At 44.1% G+C, this 18,496-nt stretch overlaps 1 protein-coding gene across 1 annotated transcript; it reads right to left on the reverse strand.

The window, feature by feature from the left end:
- Nucleotides 1-2,158: 2,158 nt before the first annotated feature.
- Nucleotides 2,159-12,469, reverse strand: LOC139312454 (uncharacterized). The gene is made up of 5 exons (XM_070937259.1): nt 12,155-12,469; nt 9,208-9,218; nt 8,821-9,066; nt 7,800-8,091; nt 2,159-3,037 (listed from the first exon to the last, which is right to left on the reverse strand). Exons 1-5 carry the CDS (start codon nt 12,467-12,469, stop codon nt 2,159-2,161), a joined length of 1,743 nt encoding a protein of 580 aa, XP_070793360.1.
- Nucleotides 12,470-18,496: the final 6,027 nt, after the last annotated feature.

The following is an 18,496-nucleotide window of genomic DNA, read 5'->3' on the forward strand; positions in this document are numbered from 1 at the left end:
GATGGGGCCTTCCTGCCCTCCTGGACTCACAACTCTTTCTAGTTGCATAACTTCTTATAGTGAGCAGTTGGACCTTTTCCTGGATCGGGATTCCCTGGGCTCAGTCACTCATGCCCTGGTCCTCTTGCATTTGAATTCACACAATGGGCTCTACGTAGGGCTACCTTTGAAGAGCATTTGGAAGCTACAGCTGGTGCTGAATGAAGCAGGGTGGACAATGTTAACTACCCTTAGTATGGCTCATGTCATAGCTCTGTTTTACAAGCTGCATTGGTTTCTGCTTTGCATCCATGCCCAACTCAAGGTTTGGGTTATCAAATTGAAGGTCCTCCATGGCATCTTCTTTGATACAATAAACACATCTTTTTGCAGTTTAACGTTTTTTATTAGGTTATTAGATAAAATACAAAATACAAAAGTAAATAGGAAGACACACTGTGTGTGAGGGGGAAACAGGGAGAGGAAAACGAGGAATGGAATAGAATAACAGAGTTGGAAGGGACCTTGGAGGTCTTCTAGTCCAACCCCCTGCCCAGGCAAGAAACCCTACACCAGGAGAAATTGGGGAAAAGAAAAGAAGAAACATTGACTTCTAACTCTCTAAAAGCATTAACTTCAAACCACAACTTTTTTTTTTCCATAGTAATATAAACTATCAATTTCTATAAAAACATATCAATCTAATAGGTAAAACCCAAACTCAAAGTTTCATTTTTTTCCACCTCAAGCACAAAGTTCAGAAGCGGTTTCCATGTGGAAATAAAGGTACTTATATTCTTTCCTTTAACCAAAATGATCAATTTTGCCACTTCTTCCAACTCCATCAGCTTCTGTAGCCATTCATCCATAGTGGGAATCTAAATGTCATTCCATTTTTGTGCGTATAATACTCTTGCTGCTGTCAATATCTATAAGATCAAAATTTTTCTCCAAGTCTTTTTCCATTAAACCGAAAGGAAAAGTTTCTGGTTCCATTTTTACTTTCATTTGAAGAATATTCTGTATTATAATATGAATCTTACTCCAAAATTTCTTTGCTTTATCACATGTCCACCATAAATGGGAAAACTTCCTTTTTTCTTTTACATTTACAACATTCATTTGAAATACCTTTATACATTCTGGATAACTTATCTGGTGTTAAATGCCAGCGATACATCATCTTATAAAATTTTTCTTTTAAATTATAGTTTAGTGTAAATTTTAAACCTTTCATCCACATATATTCTAATTGTTCAAGCATCACATTATATACAAAATTCCTTAACCAGTGAATCATACAGTGCTTTACATGTTCACTTTCCAAATTCCATTTCAATAACATTTTATAAATCTTAGCAATAATATGTTCATCACTACCACACGGTAATATTTCCAATTCATTCTTTAGCAAAATCAAACCCACAACTCTTTTTATTTGATTTAAGCCATTCTTTCAGTTCTTGATATGTAAACCAATGGCAAACATACCCTTCTAATTCAAATTCTTCCCTCAACTTTAAGGTAGGTTCACCAGAGTTGAAAAATAATATTTTACCATACGTCTAGCGGTCTGGCTTCGCCACTATTTATTTTCTTAAAAAAGCTTCTTGAGGGGACACCCAAAGAGGCAACTTCGTATAGAACCTTGTTTTATATTTATTCCAAACTTTAAGTATGGCACATCAAGCAAAGTAATTATTAAAATCAACATTAACTTTAACTTTATCATACCATAAATAACCAAATCTTTATTCCTGGCCCCCTAATCCAAGTAGCCTCTTATTCTGGAGGTTCACCCACTCTTTTAACCAGGCCAGACAACATGCCTCAAAATACAATTTCAAGTCTGGAAAACCCAACCCCCCTTTTTCCTGAGCATCTTGCAGTAGTTTGTATCAGATTCTTGGTTTTTTCCTTTGCCATATAAACTTAGAAATATCCAAAATGATAAACAAATCTTTAACAAGAAGTTTTCCTTCCATACAGGGCACTGTACCTCACTAAGGACACTTTGAAAACATGAAAAACAAAAGACTGACCAGAGGAATATTGTAAGCAAGGATAAGGAATTCTTTTATGGATAAATTCCTCCTTCATGTCATCATTTATTAGAAATCTTATCACATTCTAAGCATGCCAGAAAGACAAATATAAATGAGGCAACTCCTTGCCTTGGTTAGATATTCTTGTTTCTTACTATATTTTCTCTACAATTCAGATCGGGCCTCAGCAGAATAATGTAGCATTTGGGGAAAAAGATACAAGCCAAGAGACCAGCCCCAGAGGCCAAAATTGAGAAGATCTCCACAGCCACCATGGATTTTCCTTTGGTGCTCAGGTAGGTGGGGAGGAAGGTGATCCAAACACTGCAAAAGACCAGCATGCTAAAAGTAATGAACTCGGCTTCATTAAAACTATCAGGCAATTTCCTAGCTAGAAATGCCACTGTGAAACTGATGAAGGCCAAAAAAGCTAGATAGATGAGGACAATGTAAAACATGAAAGCTGAACCTTCCTTACATTCCAAGATGATCTCTCCAAACAAGGAGTGGAAATCCAAGTTAGGAAATGGGGGAGAAGTTGTCAGCCAGGTGGCACAAAGTACTGCTTGGACCAGAGGACAGGCTAAGACAATGGAGTTGGTCAGTGGTTTTCCTAAGAGTTTCCTTGACCTGTTTCCAGGCTTGGTGGCCATGAAGGCCAGAACCACCATGACAGTTTTTGCCAACACAGAGGAAACTGCCGGGGAAAAGAGAATGGCAAAGGCAGATTGTTGGAAGAGACAGGTGAGCTTCCCTGGTTGACCAATGAAGAGGAAGGAGCAGAGGAAGCAGAGCAGGAGGGAGATGAGGAGGATGTAGGTGAGTTCTCTGTTGTTGGCTTTAACAATTGGTGTGTCATGATATTTATAGAAAATCACCAGGACTGCAGATGTGCTCACAGAGAGAAAAAGAGCGAGAGAAGCTAAAGTGTATCCCAGGGTGTCTTGATAGGCAAGGAAGTGGATTTTCTTGGCAATGCAGTGGTCCTTGTCCTTGTTGGGATATTGGTCTTCTGGGCAGAGTTCACAGTGAGCAGCATCTGAAATCAAGAATCTTTGTTTAAGAATTCATTCATTCAAGGAAATCATGCTGCATTTATAATTATTCTAGGATAGATTAGCTAGTGACGAGGATTAGTTCAATTCCAGCTATCCATTCACTATGCAATTCCATGAATATTGTGGGTTTCAGTTTGAGATTGCTGCCTGTTTTCTTCCCTACTTTATAATGGAACACACAGAACATCGATAGACCTGTTATCCAGGAATGTTGCTATTTGTTTATCTGTACATGATCCCTGCCTTAACCTGTCTGTTTTGTGCTTCAAATCTGTTCATTCAGACTTATTTGATCACTCCTACTCTATCAAAGAGGCACAGATAGATGAATCTCCTCTTTCTCTGGCAGAACTATTTCCTCAGAGGTTGATAGTATTGATGGATGAAGCATGCATTAAGTAATAAGAATTAAAGCTTGGACTGAAAACCCCACTTCCTTCTTCAGGAAAAGATTAGAATTTGGGTTTCACAATCAGATATTACAGGAGGAGTTGAAATGCAATTTGGAGATTCATAAATTCTGCCCTAAAACTGTCCTGCATGGAACTGCTGAGGATTAGGAAAGGTGACTTCTGTGGCCAGGGCAATTTAGATCCATCAACTGAAAAGTTCTGCTGAAAACAGAACTCAATCTTATCAAAAATGATCACAATAAACAAAATAGATTTAATGAATGTCTTCTTTGATCCTGGAAGATCTATTTTTGAAGTCTGCTCTACCTGTCTGATTTGAAAATGTCCCTTCTGGACAAGGATCACACTGGTAGCAGCAAACTGGCTCGCCCTCTGAAACTCTTCTCCTCTCTCCTGCATGGCATCTCTTTGTGCCACATCTGGCAAAGGGGATGGTCTGAAAGAGAAATATTTGAAATTACTTAAGCAATCAACTTGCTGCATTCATTCTTTCCCTCATTCCTATTTCCCTTTTTTATTCCTACTTCTATTTTCAGATTCTCTTCTTAAGAAATAGATTGCCACCATCTATCAAAAACCAGGAACAGCTGCTGGGGGACTCAGGCCATTGTCACTCCCAACCTACCATCAGATGTTGGAGATTGGAACTGGGATCTCAGCCTGTAGAGGAAGGCTTGTGACTGAACTACAGCATTTCTGAAAAAAAGAACCACGAGGATACACTGAACATCAATGGTCCATGGAAATCACTGTTGCTTGCTCTAATTGCATCCTGCATTTCAAGCAGACATTGTTCCCAAGGCTAACCCTTTGTGGAATGACACAAATCAGGCATCAAACGTGTTACATGCAAAGCTGATTTTACACCAAATGACTGCCAAGATTTCTGATTCAATTGATTATTTTTCCAGTTAGAAAGATGTTGTACATCTCAAGAAGAGAATGAATCTTTCTTTGAATTTACAACATTTCCTTGCAGCTCACCTTTGTGCCCCAGACAATTCCATCAGATTTAATGGTGAAATCTTGTCCTGGGGGAGCCTCAGGATTTACTTGCCCAACCTTCTTGGGGAGAAAAGATTGATTGGGGAGGAGAACCCAGTTAAGAAGATCATAACGAGCAGATCCCAGTCCATCTTCTGAGAAGGAGACTTCCTCTCCAGCACTGTTGTTGAACTGCACATTCCTCAAATAGGGAAGAATCTGAAATAAAGGAGACCTTCAGAAATAGGAGTATTTGGGCTAGAGCTATGGTTATGGCTTCTATCAGAACATGGTGACCATCTTGAGAAGATGAGTTCATGTCTAAAAAGCTAGAGGAGTTCTCTTGGTGGAGAACTGAGGAATCTGCAGTAACACCAAATATTTAACTCTGAAACTACAAAAGGTTTTCCTTTGGTCCTTGGTATCATGTTTGCCTCAAATCAAGCTTTATCAGAATAAGTACACTGAAAGATTTTAGTGCCACATTCCAAAATTAATCATATGTTTTAAATTAATTAATTGAATTTATTTATTTGTCAATCATATATAAGATAACAGGTAAAAGTATAAACAGAATTTGGATACATGAAAAAATTAAATAAAAAGGAATATAAGGACAGGGACATTAGGCTTGTTGGGATGCTTATGCACGCCACTTACAGACGTCTTGGGAATGGGGTGAGGTCAACAGTAGAAAATCTAAGGTTAAAGTTTTGCGGGTTTGGGGAAGTAACCACAGAGTCAGGTATTGCATTCCAGGCATTGAGCACTCTGTTGCTGAAGTCGTATTTTCTGCAATTGAGTTTGGCGCGGTTTACCTTGAGTTTGTATCTATTGTGTGCTCATGTATTATTGTAGTTGAAGCTGAAGTAGTCATTGACAGGTAGGACACTGTAGCAGATAATTTTGTATACTACACTTAGGTCAGACTGAAGGCGGCGTAGTTCTAAATTGTCTAATTCCAAGATTTCAAGCCTGGTAGCATAAGGTATTCTGTTGTGAGCAGAGGAGTGGAGTACTCTTCTCGTGAAATATCTCTGGACTCGCTCAATTGTATTAATGTCTGAAATACAGTGCGGAGTCCAGGCAGATGAGCTGTATTCAAGAATTGGTCTAGCAAAGGTTTTGTATGTCCTAGTTTGCAGTATAATATTACCAGAAATGAAGCTTTGCAAGATTAGATTAACAACTCTTAATGCTTTTTTGGCAATGTTGTTACAGTGAGCTCTGGTACTTAGATCATTTGAGATGAGTACTCCAAGATCTTTGACAGAATGAGGGTCGTCTACGAGGTCATATATGGTTTTCCTCCTGTAATACTTGATTACATGTAGTTTTAAATATTTACTTTGTCCTGGGGTCTTGTAACCGATAAATTCACTTTAGCAACAATGAAATAATTTGTATGAGAACAGAGTACAATTCCTCTGATTTTCTCTGTCTGAGAATTGAACAGAGCAAGAACAATGTCTGATGAAATGGACATCAAGGAAAAGGAAAGGCTTGCCCTGGTTTTTCTCTTCACTGTTCAGAGAAGTTCAAGGTCTATCCATTAATGCAGAAAAGTCTGATGTGTTTGAGACAAACAACCCATTAAGACTATTTTGAGTCCTGCTTTATGTGCTCAGGTGAACAAAGATTTGCTGCATTCACACTACAACCTGAGCAGTACGATAAATGTAAAACTGGACAAATTGGGTGGGGTCAAACAGGATGTTAACTGATAGAAACATAAACCAAGGGTAAAAGGAATTGAGTGTCTTTCTACAAGTTGGATTTGGGTTATATGCTGAGGGAAACGGAGGTTGTTATGCAACTGTCTCAAGTAGGACTTCTACTGACTTCTGGAAGCTTCTTTCTCAAAAACAGCCAGATTGTTCTTTTGGTCTCAGCTGACATATACTCCCTGTCATGGTTACCTCTGAAACTCTGGCAACTATTGAAGCCTTTCAGGACTTTACGAAGGTCTTTCTTCTATCAATCTTATGGACAGCTCATTTGGTTTACTTCTCTTCTCCCCCCCCCCAAACTCTTCCAACAAAACATTATTCTTATTTCATATATTTGTAATAATTGCTTTTAATATGTTTTCCTTTCTAAGGAAGCCACAGAAATTACCTGCCATGACTGGACATTGGAGATCCTCTTTCCATGCCTCATCATGGTCGGTTGGGCTCTGGGTCCATACATTACATGTAAAGCGTGTGCCACAGCAAAAATGGCATTGTAGATATTGTAACTTTCAGCTGTCATGCTTGTTTCAAAAGTGTAATTGGGCAGATTCAGCAGATTCTCCTTTCCTGTACATTGTTTTTTCCCCTTTGGAAGGATCTTGCTTCGTTGGTGAATCTTGCAGCGAAAGACCTTTTCCCACCATGGAGGGAGAAATACATCCCCTTGTGGGTTCAAGGGGTCTAAAGACAGGAGGAAATGGCTGAATTCTGAGACATCCCTGATGTGATCCCTAAAATGCAGGACTCCATGGAAAGTCTTTAGAAATAGCAAGGTGTTTTCAGTTTCCTCCACACTAAGTTTCCAATGGGAGGTTAAGATCCAAACATTCTGAAATGTTTTCTTCTCTGATTTTTTATGGACAAACAACATTACCTGTATACTGGAACTACAATTGGGGTCTCCAAACACAATAATCACTTCAGTTTTTGAGCAAGACTGGAAAATGAGAAGTAATTTTTTGAATATAATCTCAAGATCATCTAATTTCAACCTTTCAGTGAAGGCCAGGCAGATCTCCTTCTCCTGGAGCATTGGTGTCAGAATTGAGATGAAATGTTCTCCCCTGTCATCTTCAGTGGTGATAAGTCCCACCCAGTTCCACTGGAAATACAGGAGTAGTTTGACTAGACCTACATACTGAGGATATTCCTTGGGATTAATCCAGAAAAAGGAAGGATAAACTCTTCTCTCTCCCTGAGAGAACTCAAAGCCAACACCGAGCTGAAAAACAGTGAGATTCATCTTTCAAAGACAAAGTAAAGTCTTAGGGCAACTTTAGGAGTCACCATTGTAAGGATTTTGCTCCACCAGTCAACCTGGCAAGCTTCATCTCCTTCCCTTCTTAGGGAGAGCCACCACTTACACATCTTGACTGATTGTGATATGTCAGAAGACAAGAGAAGAACCCAACAACCTGATACAGGAAATAAATGTCACTAAAATGATGGCTACTCTTTTATGAAGAATAAACAGAGAGTCACAGGCTCGTGATGTGCCTCCCCCAAACTACTTTTAATTTCCTCTTGGCTTATGTGTGTGTTTTCATCTTTGTCTTATCCATATTGTATCCAAGGGAGCTCTCTTACCTGTGGGACCTTGAAGATGCTGAAGATGGAGGCCATCAGCCTTGAGGACCTGGCATTGAGACCACCAATGACGGAGAGCAGAGTGTCCTGCAGGTGACATTTGTACCCTGGAACCACTTGGCCTCGTGAGGAGAGCATGGAGAGGCTGTTTAAGGAAATAAATATCTCCCTCTGGAAATGGCAGTAGATGTGGAATCCAAGGGAGATGTTGGGAAGCAGAATCAAATCCTTATTGACTTCGGAGACAGCAAACATCAATGCAAGGAACTGCTGGTAGTAATTAGTGATGCGTCTGTAGTGAGCAAAACATTGGCAAACATTACAGGAAAGCTTGTACATGGCTGTAGAATTTGCTTCACTGTTTGGGGGGCCTTTTGAGGGCAGAAACTCCCAAATTTCATTGGGTTGGGTTTTCTTCAGAGGATTTTCCTTGGCTAAACTTGGATGACTTTGTGAGTAAGGAGACAAGTCTTTCCGTAGATATCCTGGACTGTTTTATACTCTTTATCGTCCCTGCCATATTCACTTTGCTGCGGTGGCTGTAATCCTTTCCAACTGCTTCACTTTCAATGTAATTATTTAAAGTCTCTCTTGGAGCAGCTTCTTCAGGTGTGGTAAAGATTGATGAGCACAGAAAAAAAGTGAGGGTCACCTCCAAAATTTACTGAAGGCAGTGCTGATTCCAACACTGAGAGCGATTTTTGTAACTCCTGAACACTTAAAGAGTGCTGAGCTTTTATTTGAACTTTCTACCAGAAGTTTCTGTTCAGATTAATATTATAATTCAACTTCTTTACTAGGCCAGACAGCTTCCCTCTTCATTTTTGTTGTTTATCATCTTCCTGATGAAGAGATTGAGAATTCCAGCCTGTTTGAAGAGCTTGCTACTTTATGGAGAAAAGCACAAAATGTGAACTACACCAGGACAGTACCAATAGTAGAAGTATTTTTGGAAAAAAGTCCCTGAATTTAAAGCAAAGAGAATAATTATCTGCATGTTTTCCCTCCAGCTGAAACTTACCCAATATGGAAATGATGATTCACTTTATTAAAGTCTTGGACAACAGACCCGTAAATGTCTCCCATGGGCAAATTCCCACCAATAATGAGATCACCAGGCCTATAGAAGCTTTCCTTTAACTGGATATAATCCCTGATCACACAAATGGTTTGCAGCCTCTTTGCTGTAGTTGGAGCCAGGAGCCAGAAAAGCATCAGCATTAGAAGCAGCATGACTCCTGCCCCCTCAGTCTTCTCACTTTCCCTCCTAGAACAGAAATCAAGGATTATGCAGAAACTGATCTGAAGGTTGGTCCTGAAATCTCACTGGAAGTTTAGCAGATCAGACACCATCTGTGCCACCTGGATGGCACCAGGACAAATTTATGTCAACAATATTTTTTCTTACCTGAGCTTGGGCTGTGACCATAGAAGAAATAAAGACATGCAAGTCTCTTCAATCCCAGGAGTGAGTTCTTTACAAGGCAGCTTAAGTTGATATGTTCTTCCCCACATCTAATGAATTCAGAGATATTTTTAAAGCAGGTTTTATCCTGGAAGATCTTTGTGTCTGGAAATCCACAGGGGATACATGAAGAATGACTGTTATTTTATTTTTTATTTTTTTTGGATAATTGCAGGGAAAGCCATTGTCCTATCCCTTTAGCAACAGCTTCTCTTCATACAGCAGAATGGAAAACATGTTTGTGTCTCTTGTAATTCACAGAGCAGATGGAGTGATGGGGAAATTGTGTTGTTGACCTACATGAAAGTGACCCCTGCACACAAGATGGATTTTGGCTGGTCCCCTAGTTGGGTCAGATAATAGGAGGGCTACTTGGGAATAGTGGCACAAGGCATGAATGGAATTTGAGGAAGAATCTCAGGATATTAACTGCAATTTTTTGGCAAGATTTGAAAATTTCTGTTGCTGTATCCTAAGGGTAGGAATTGTCATCCGGGTGTCTCTTTTGGTCTTTTGGGGTGCTGCTCCCCAAATTGCCAGGTCTGAAATTCTTTTCCTGAAGATTTATGCACATGACCAGTTGGGATTGTTACTACTGTACCAGGGGTGAAATCTAAAATTTGTTACTACCGGTTCTGTTGCCGTGTCTTGGTGTGTGTGTGTGTGGGGGGGGGTAATGTGATTGGGTGGGCGTGGCCAATTTTTTTTTTTACTTTTAAAACCATTTTTTACATGTAAAACCATGTAAAAAAATGCTTTCAAAAGGCTCTGACGATCCCAGCTGAGTTGCCTGATCAGCAGGCAACTCAGCTGGGATCGTCAGAGCTTGGATCATCAGAGCCATTTAAAATAAAAAAAAAGGCTCTGATGATCGCGTGGCTCAGCTAGGCATGGGGGGGGGCAGGGGCAGGGATTTTTGCTACGGTTCTCCGAACTGCCTGCTGCCATTGCTCACCCGAGCCGGTCCGAACCGGGAGCATTTCACCCCTGTACTGTACGAACCTTCTTGCTGCACAACAACCTCCATGTCTGAGCCTCTGGAGGGCATTTCACAGCTGCTGAGGGACAGTGGGGCTCCTGCTGGAAGTCTCTGCTTCTGCTGGTGCCACTTCTTGAAGGTGAGGCAGGGGGTGAGGTGGGGGTGGCCTGGACGTGGGGTCTCAATGTACGCTGGTGTAGGGCATGTAGGTCAGCTCTGGGGCTGGGCTCAGGCAAGGCAGAGTAGGAAGGGGAGTCCCGGCTGCCTCTTGGAGATGGGTCTCCCTGCCCTTCCCATATACTGAGGCCATTGTGGGTGTGAAAATGGGTGAGAGGCTTATCCCACATGTCTGTGGAGCTGGAGGAAGAGGTTTGGAAAGCACAGGCTAAGCCCCATGATGGCAGCAGCAGGAGGTGGAAGCAGATCCCTGGGGGAAGGCATGAGGTTTGGTCTACAAGAGGACCATGCAGCTGCCTGCCCCGTCCCAGCTGGGATGGCCATGGGACAGAGTGGGTGAGCGAGTGGGCAGCTCTGCCTCTCCCTTTTGCTTGGAGGGCCAGCCTAGCAGTCCCAGTGCTTGGACCCACCTGCCCAGCATGGGCTGTGACTACTGCCAGACACTGTTGGACCCTGTGCACTCGTCCCCTCCTGTGTGTGGACTGGGGTGGGAGGGGCCTTGTGTTTGACATATCTGAGCTAGAGCTTCTATTAAGGCCCACCTCATGGCACTACAAGCCTCAAAATGTCAATATTTCTCCATTCTTTTTGCACTTCTTATAACACTGAGTGACACCCGTGGCCTTTTTAAAGATGATCTGGAACCTTCTGGGTAAGGGTCATGTGTAGGTTTTCCTTCAGGCCTCACAGGATGTTATAAAGATGGTGGACCGTAACTTTATATGTTTACAATCTATGAAATAAATGAGCCTCACGAAGATTTTTAAACTAAACTGTTTTATTTACGAAAATAAACAAAGCTTATTCAACAGAATATCCGTTGTCAGTCTCTTCCTTAAGTATCTTGTCAGCTCTTTCTCCAATCGCCCTGTACGATTGGAGTTTGGGCCTTTCTTCCTCAGAAGGGAGAGGCTTTAGGGACTTCAGCTCTGCCTCTGATCCCGAACTGGGTTAGCCTGCTGGCAAGCAGCTCCTTATATACTGACAGTTAGTGACAGTTAGTGACAGTTAGGGAAGGCATAGAAAAAGCCCCGGAGATTCAAAACCAGGAGCTGCACTCTGATTGGCCTATTCAATTATCTAAGCCAAAGGCCATTAATAGGCACAGCAACTGTGAGGGAATTTTTTTTTCTCACACTCACAGAGGAATTCTGGTTGATAAAATTACTTGGATCTCTTCCCAGTTGGAGGCCAAGCATGGTGTGGATCCTATGGAGAAGGCTGGGGAAAGGACTTACCCAGTTATCTAGCAACAGTTTGATTCAGTTAATCCCAAAGATGTCAACAGAGTCCATGGGATGTAGTTGTGACCACCTGTGAACTGGATCCATGCCCTCCACCCCTGTTAATGACATGGTTGTTAAATGAATCTGGCTTCCCCATTGACCTGTCTTGTTGGAAGGTCGCAAAAGGGGATCACGTGACCCCAGGACACTGCAACCGTCATAAATATGAGCCAGTTGCCAAGGGCCCGAATTTTGACCACATGCCCATGGGAATGCTGCAATGGAACATGGAAACTTCCGTCTTCAACATGGCCGCTGCATGTTAAGCCTCTGCCAAGGGGTAGCGATTTTGGTTAAACAGGACTGCCGAGGGGGGTGTTGTTACAGCACACACCCCCCGACATGGGTGGAGAGAGGTTTTACCGGAGGAATGGACTAGCTGTCTGGGGTCTCTGAGGAGGCTCGCTGCTGCCTGGGCGAGGGGTGAGATGGCTGCGGTGGGACTCACCGAGTCGTGGATGGTGCCTGGGCTCTCAGCGACGGAATCGGGCGGTCGGCGACAGAGCTGCGAGGTCTGGAGAGGCTGTAGCAGCGGAGTCGGCAGGCCAGGTCGTTGGGAGGCTGAGGAGTGAGGACGGTGCGGACCCTCTCCAGGAACGTCGGAGAGGGTCTCTTGGAAAGCCTGAGGGGTCTCGAGCCGATCGGCGGAGGAGACGAAGGCTGGAGGGGCAGAGCCGAAGGGAGTTGGAGGTGGCTTGCTTCCCTGGGCCTTGTTCTGCTGATGCCGAAGGCGATTGTGAGCCCTGCTGTACCCATGGAACATCAAGGGACCACCTCTGCCCTCTGCTGGTTGCCGCTGAGATTATCCACTGGAGCTGTATTAGCTGTGCCCATTGTGTTTCCTGGGCACTCCCTGGGCAAGAGGGGTCTTTGGAGGGCAGTAACCCCACAAGACTTCTCTACCCCCCCCCCCGAGAGGGGGCATTAGACCTTGGGCCCCATTTAGTCCATCTGGGGATTCCGCCCAGTACCAGCGAGCTGGAACTCAGACTTGGACGGCTGTGAGGACGCTGGTTTTACCTCCTCCATGGAACTGGCTTGTCCTCTGCGGGGACTCCCACTGCCGTGAGAGGGCAGTGGTGGTTCTATGTCATCGAACTGGCCATGCAGAGGTGGGAGCTCTGCAGGGGCTGAGAAAACCGCTGGACAGAACTCCCAGTTGACGTTCAGGATGCCGTCGTGATGTGAGGACGACGGTAGTTACCAGCTATACCTCACCCAGGTGTTGTGAGAGGATGCCTGGGTGAGGAGGTTCCTGATGTTTGGGAGAATTTTAACCAGTTCCCAGTCCACTATCAACATCTTCTGTTTGCCATTTGTCGCACCCTCTTCCATGGTTGTTATGGCTCCGCGACTATATGCAAGATTGGACTTATGGGCTTTGAGGAATGCCCCCCATTCCTGGAAGTGGCCTATTGGCCTTGCCAAAAAGTACCTCAAAGATGGGTCCTGGGATCCCAAGAGGTGGCACGAAGGCATTGGGGATTTTAAAAGTGCTTTGTATTCATTTTTAATTCGTTTTTTAAGGGGTGGGAGGGAAAATGTAATTTGTACGACCGGAGTGGGTTTGGGGGCCAACCCACAGGTGTCGGAGGGTGTTGGGAGGCTCAGTTCCTATAGGGGGGAGGGTGTTTCCATCGGCATTGTGGGTGGGAGGGGCAGATATGGCAGGAGTAGGGGGCCACATCGTGTTAGGGGAGGACACACTCTCTACTTGCGAGCGATTGCGTGCTCCGGCCCCCAATGCTCTTCTCTCTCCCCAGGTTGTTCAGACCCTCAGGCCCAGGGCCTACGGTTGATGTTGTGCAATGCCAGGTCTGTGGTAAATAAAGCCCCCCTCATTTGTGATCTGACTGAGGAGGGGGGTGCGGACCTGGTAGGTATTACGGAGACCTGGTTGGGCCAGGAGGGGGGGTCCCCCTCGTTGAGATGTGCCCAGCAGGTTTCTGTGCATTCCATCAACCAAGGGCCCAGGGGATGGGCGGGGGGTGGCGGTTCTTGTGAAGGAGGGTCTCGTCCCAAGAGAGGCCACTGCACCTCAGATAGCCGGATGTGAGTCTCTCCTGGTGAAGTGGGGACAAGGGAGGCAGATGGGCTTACTGATTATGTACCTGGCTCCCTGCCACGTTTTGGCTGCCCTGCCCGAGCTACTCAACGTGATTGCCGAGGTGGCAGTGGAGACCCCCAGGCTTATGGTCATGGGGGACTTCAACCTGCCATCTGTTGGCGAAACGTTGAGGTGGCTCGGGAGTTCATGGCTTCCATGATGGCCATGGACCTGACCCAGTTAATTCATGGACCCACTCACACAGGAGGACACACTCTGGACTTGATTTTTGTCTCTGGGCAGTGGATGAATGATCTCGAGATAGGGGCAGTAGCGATTGAGCCCTTTTCATGGTCGGATCATTCCCTTCTTAGGCTTGACTTTCTAACCGCTACACCCCGCTGCAGGGAGGCGGAACAAGCTAGATGGTTCCGCCCCAGGTGCCTGATGGATCCTGATAGGTTCCAGATAGAGCTTGGGCCATTTCCTGAGGCTCTGACTCATGACTCGGCTGAGGAACTGGTGGCTGCCTGGGATAGGGCGGCCGCTGGCGCTTTGGACCGAGTCGTGCCTTTGCGGCCTCTGACCCGTCGCCGAGTCTACTTGGCTCCTTGGTTCTCTGAGGAGCTGAGGGAGATGAAGCGCCGGAAAAGACGCCTAGAGAGCAGTTGGAGGTCTAGCCGGTCTGAATCTGACTGAACACGAGTAAGAGCTCATATTAAGACCTAACTAGTGGCTTCCGGTTTCTCTGCCTTCGGCGACGGCGGTGCCTTTCGGAGCTCCGCCAGCCCCGCCGCCCGTAGAGCCGCTTCGCTACTCAGAAGCGGCTTGAAAGCTTCAAAATCCCAAGGATTGAAGAAGTAGAGATCGCAGGGCACAGGTTGAGCCCCCGTTGTCCCCCAGGGAACTGTTTCTGGGGTGAGAACGGGCGAGGCTCCCTCCCAACCTGCGGAAACTCCGGGCGACGTGGGACGACTTTGCTCTCGCAAAACAAGCCGGCTGCAGGAAACGTAATTTGAAAAGAATAAGTTTTAATAAACAGCGAACCTATCGGAACCCTCAAATTTGGAGACGCAAGTATTAGCGCTTTGCTGATTTTCAAACTGAGACATTTGAGTGAGTGAAAGTGCTTTGGGAAAAAACATGGCGCTTAGCCTTAAAGTTAACGAGCCAATGAGTGTGGATTGGTGAAGTTATTTTGTGTTACAAGTCTTCAAGTTGTTGCAAAGTTGCCTTGTTTGTTAGAGAAGCAAGTGAAAAATTTCTCCCTTTCTAATATTGGACTTTGCTCTACCTTAGCTTTTAATTGAACAAATCTGGGGGACTTTTTTAGAAGTCTTTGTGCAGGAGGGAAAGGAAAAGGAACTTCCCTCTTTAGAAAAACTAGATCACGAGCCAGGATGGCTTCAAAGAAGCAGGAAGGGAAGGCATTAGGGGGGGGATCCCCCACACACAAACATGAAACGCAACTTCCCCCTGCTCAACAGTTACAAACTCAGAAAAAAGAATTTGATGTGGGAGATTTAAAAGAATTTATTTCTAAAACTTTGGATGATAAATTTCAAAAATCTCAACAGGAGATAGATGATAAACTTCAAAAATCACATCAGGAATTTATGCAGGAAATTAATGAAGTTAAAGACATGGTGAAACAGAATCAAAATAAGGTGACCAAAAAAATTTCAGAAGTGGCGTCTGGCCTGGCAAAATTTATTGGGACAGTTGATTTTAAAGTTGAAGAATTTAAATCAGAAGTTAATGTTAAAATGAAAGACAATGATTATAAAATTGATGAGGTTGACAATAAAATGCAGAGAATTGAAGATGAGATTGTTATGATACAATTCCGGGCGATGGAATTCGCCATACGGCTTCGGGGAATTCGAGAGGAGGAGAGACAGGATTTGAGACAAGTTTGCTCTGAAGCCTTGGCTAAGATTTTACAAGCTAATCCTGATTTGGTATTTCATAAAATAGATAAAATATACAGAGTGAACTCTTGGGTGGCCAGACAAAGACAACTGCCCAGAGATGTGGTCATATACTTTACTGATAGAGAAATTAGAAATGATATCCTGCAAAAATCTTTTCACACCTCTGTACAAGTGGGGGGTTCACGACTTGAAATTTTTAAAGAATTACCTCCTAAAATGCTGAAAGCTAGAAAAGAATTTGGTTTTCTTGTTAAGGAATTGAAAAACTTACAGATACCCTTCCGGTGGGACGCACCAGCTGGGATAATTTTTAGATATAAGGGAGAAGGATATCGATTGAATACCGTGGAGAAGGCACAACACTTTTATAGTACTATTCTTAAGGAAAGAACACCATCTCCACGTACATCTACAGTTTTGGAGATTAAGGAGAGTGAAGAGAGGCAATTGAAAGAACAGTCTAAGCAGGAATTAGAAATAGTGCAAGGTGCAGAAGGAGGTTTTCTGAGTGAGCCCTTGCTGGATTCTTCTCCAATTTTGGATTTGATTCAGTTGACTGAAGTTAAAGATCAACGTATAACTAGAGCTCAATCCAAGCTACTTAAACAAAAGCAACAACAACAACAGGAAAGACAAGACAAGAAGGCAGTTAAGAGTACCGTACAAGAGAGTGGCGCTATGGGAGGAGCGAGATCGAAGCTCTCGGATGAACTTCAAATATTTTGCTCTGCGTTACAGAAAGAGGCTGATGACCTTTAAATGTCTATCTTGGAATGTTAATGGGTTGAATTCAGCACAGAAAAGGAAGAAATTATTTACATATTTGAAACAATTTAATAATGATATAATATGTTTACAAGAAACGCATATCACAATTCAAGATCAAAAATATTTGATAAATCCAAAACTAGGAGTACATTATATATCTTCAACTTCGCAGAAAAAGAATGGTGTGGTTATTTATGTAAATAAAAAATTAACAGCGAAAGTTATAGAAGCAGTTCTCCTCCTATCTCTCCGACCGGACGCAGTCAGTGTTGGCAGGGGGGCAGAGGCTGACCCTGAGGCGCCTTGTGTGTGGGGTGCCACAGGGATCGGTCCTCTCACCCCTTCTGTTCAACATTTATGTGAAGCTGCTGGGCGAGATCATCCGTGGCTTCGGGGTGGAATTCCATCAGTACGCTGACGATACTCAGCTGTAGATCTCCACTCCAGGCCATCCCAACGATGCCCTTGAAGTGATGTCCTGGTGCTTGGAGGCTGTGCGGATCTGGATGGGGAGTAACAGGCTTCAACTCAACCCTTCCAAGACCGAGTGGCTGTGGCTTCCAGCGTCCCGATATAGCCAGCTGGCACCATCGCTGGCTATTGGGGGCGAGTTATTGGCCCCCATGGAGAGGGCTCGCAACTTGGGTGTCCTCCTGGATGCACGACTGTCTTTAGAAGAGCATATGACGGCCGTGGCCAGGGGGGCTTTTCATCAGGTTCGCCTGATTTGCCAGTTGCATCCCTTTCTGGATCGGGACTCCTTATGCACAGTCACTCAGGCACTCGTAACTTCCCGCCTGGACTACTGCAATGCTCTCTACATGGGGCTCCCCTTGAGGTGCACCCGGAGGCTCCAGCTGGTCCAGAATGCGGCTGCATGGGGGATTATGGGAGCAAGAGGGCGCTCCCATGTGACACCTCTCCTGCGCGAGCTGCATTGGCTCCCGGTGGACTTCCGGGTGCGCTTCAAGGTATTGGTTACCACCTTTAAAACGCTCCATGGCATTGGACCTGGGTATTTGCGGAACCGCCTTCTGCCGCCAATAGCCTCCCACCGGCCAGTACGCTCCCACAGAGAGGGACACCTCAGGGTGCCGTCAGCTAGGCAGTGTCGGCTGGAGACCCCCAGGGGGAGGACCTTCTCTGTGGCAGCACCTGCCCTCTGGAACGATTTGCCCCCGGAGATACGGAGGATATCAGATCTCTGGGCTTTTTGCCGCGCCCTAAAAACTTTTTTCTTCCATAAAGCAGGGCTTGCGTGAAACTCCCCCCCCCGTTTTTGAGATATTAGATTTTTTAATTGTTTAATGGGTTTTAGTCGTAAGGTTCTTAATTTTCAGCCAAAGGATATAATTCTTTTAATTTTTTAAATTTTGTATTGGATGCTTTTTACTTGGCTGTGCACTGCCCTGAGTCCACCAGGAGAAGGGCGGTATACAAATTTAAATAAAATAAATAAATAAATAAATAAATAAATGAAATGGTCATAAGTGTGAAAAACGTTCATAAATCACTTTTTTCAGTGCCTTTGTAACTTTGAAGGAGGATGGCCTGTATAATGTCACATACGGTTTTTAAATTCCTTCTGCGTTTAATTTTTATATTGATTGTATAGTTTTTGGTTTTTGGTTTATTTAGATCAATAGCCAATTTTAAATAGCACATTTTCTATTTTTATTGTAAGATGTTCTGCACTCAGAAAATAAAATAAAATAAATGAAATCACTGTTGTTGACCCCCACCTGAAACTTCACCTTCTCTGGAGCTCCAGAGTTTTCTGCAATGCTGCACAAACAGCCAGAGGGAAGCAGAACGAATCACTTTGTCACAAGGCCACCTGGTGCAATGACAGAAGCGGCCACCATATTCCAAGGGACCACAACTGAATGAGGCCACTGGTGGCTGCTACCAAAATCATGCTGAAAGTGCTTGCTTAGCGAATCTGTCCCAACATTGATGAAGAACATCATTTATTTATGCATATTAAACCTGTGAACATGGTCAATGTGTAGTCTAGGACATTTGCCTACATCCACTTCAT

The sequence above is a fragment of the Pituophis catenifer genome, unplaced genomic scaffold, assembly GCF_029215685.1.
Source record: "Pituophis catenifer annectens isolate HBS135680 unplaced genomic scaffold, rPitCat1.0.hap2 SCAF_1, whole genome shotgun sequence".
In the NCBI taxonomy this organism is placed as follows: Eukaryota; Metazoa; Chordata; class Lepidosauria; order Squamata; family Colubridae; genus Pituophis; species Pituophis catenifer.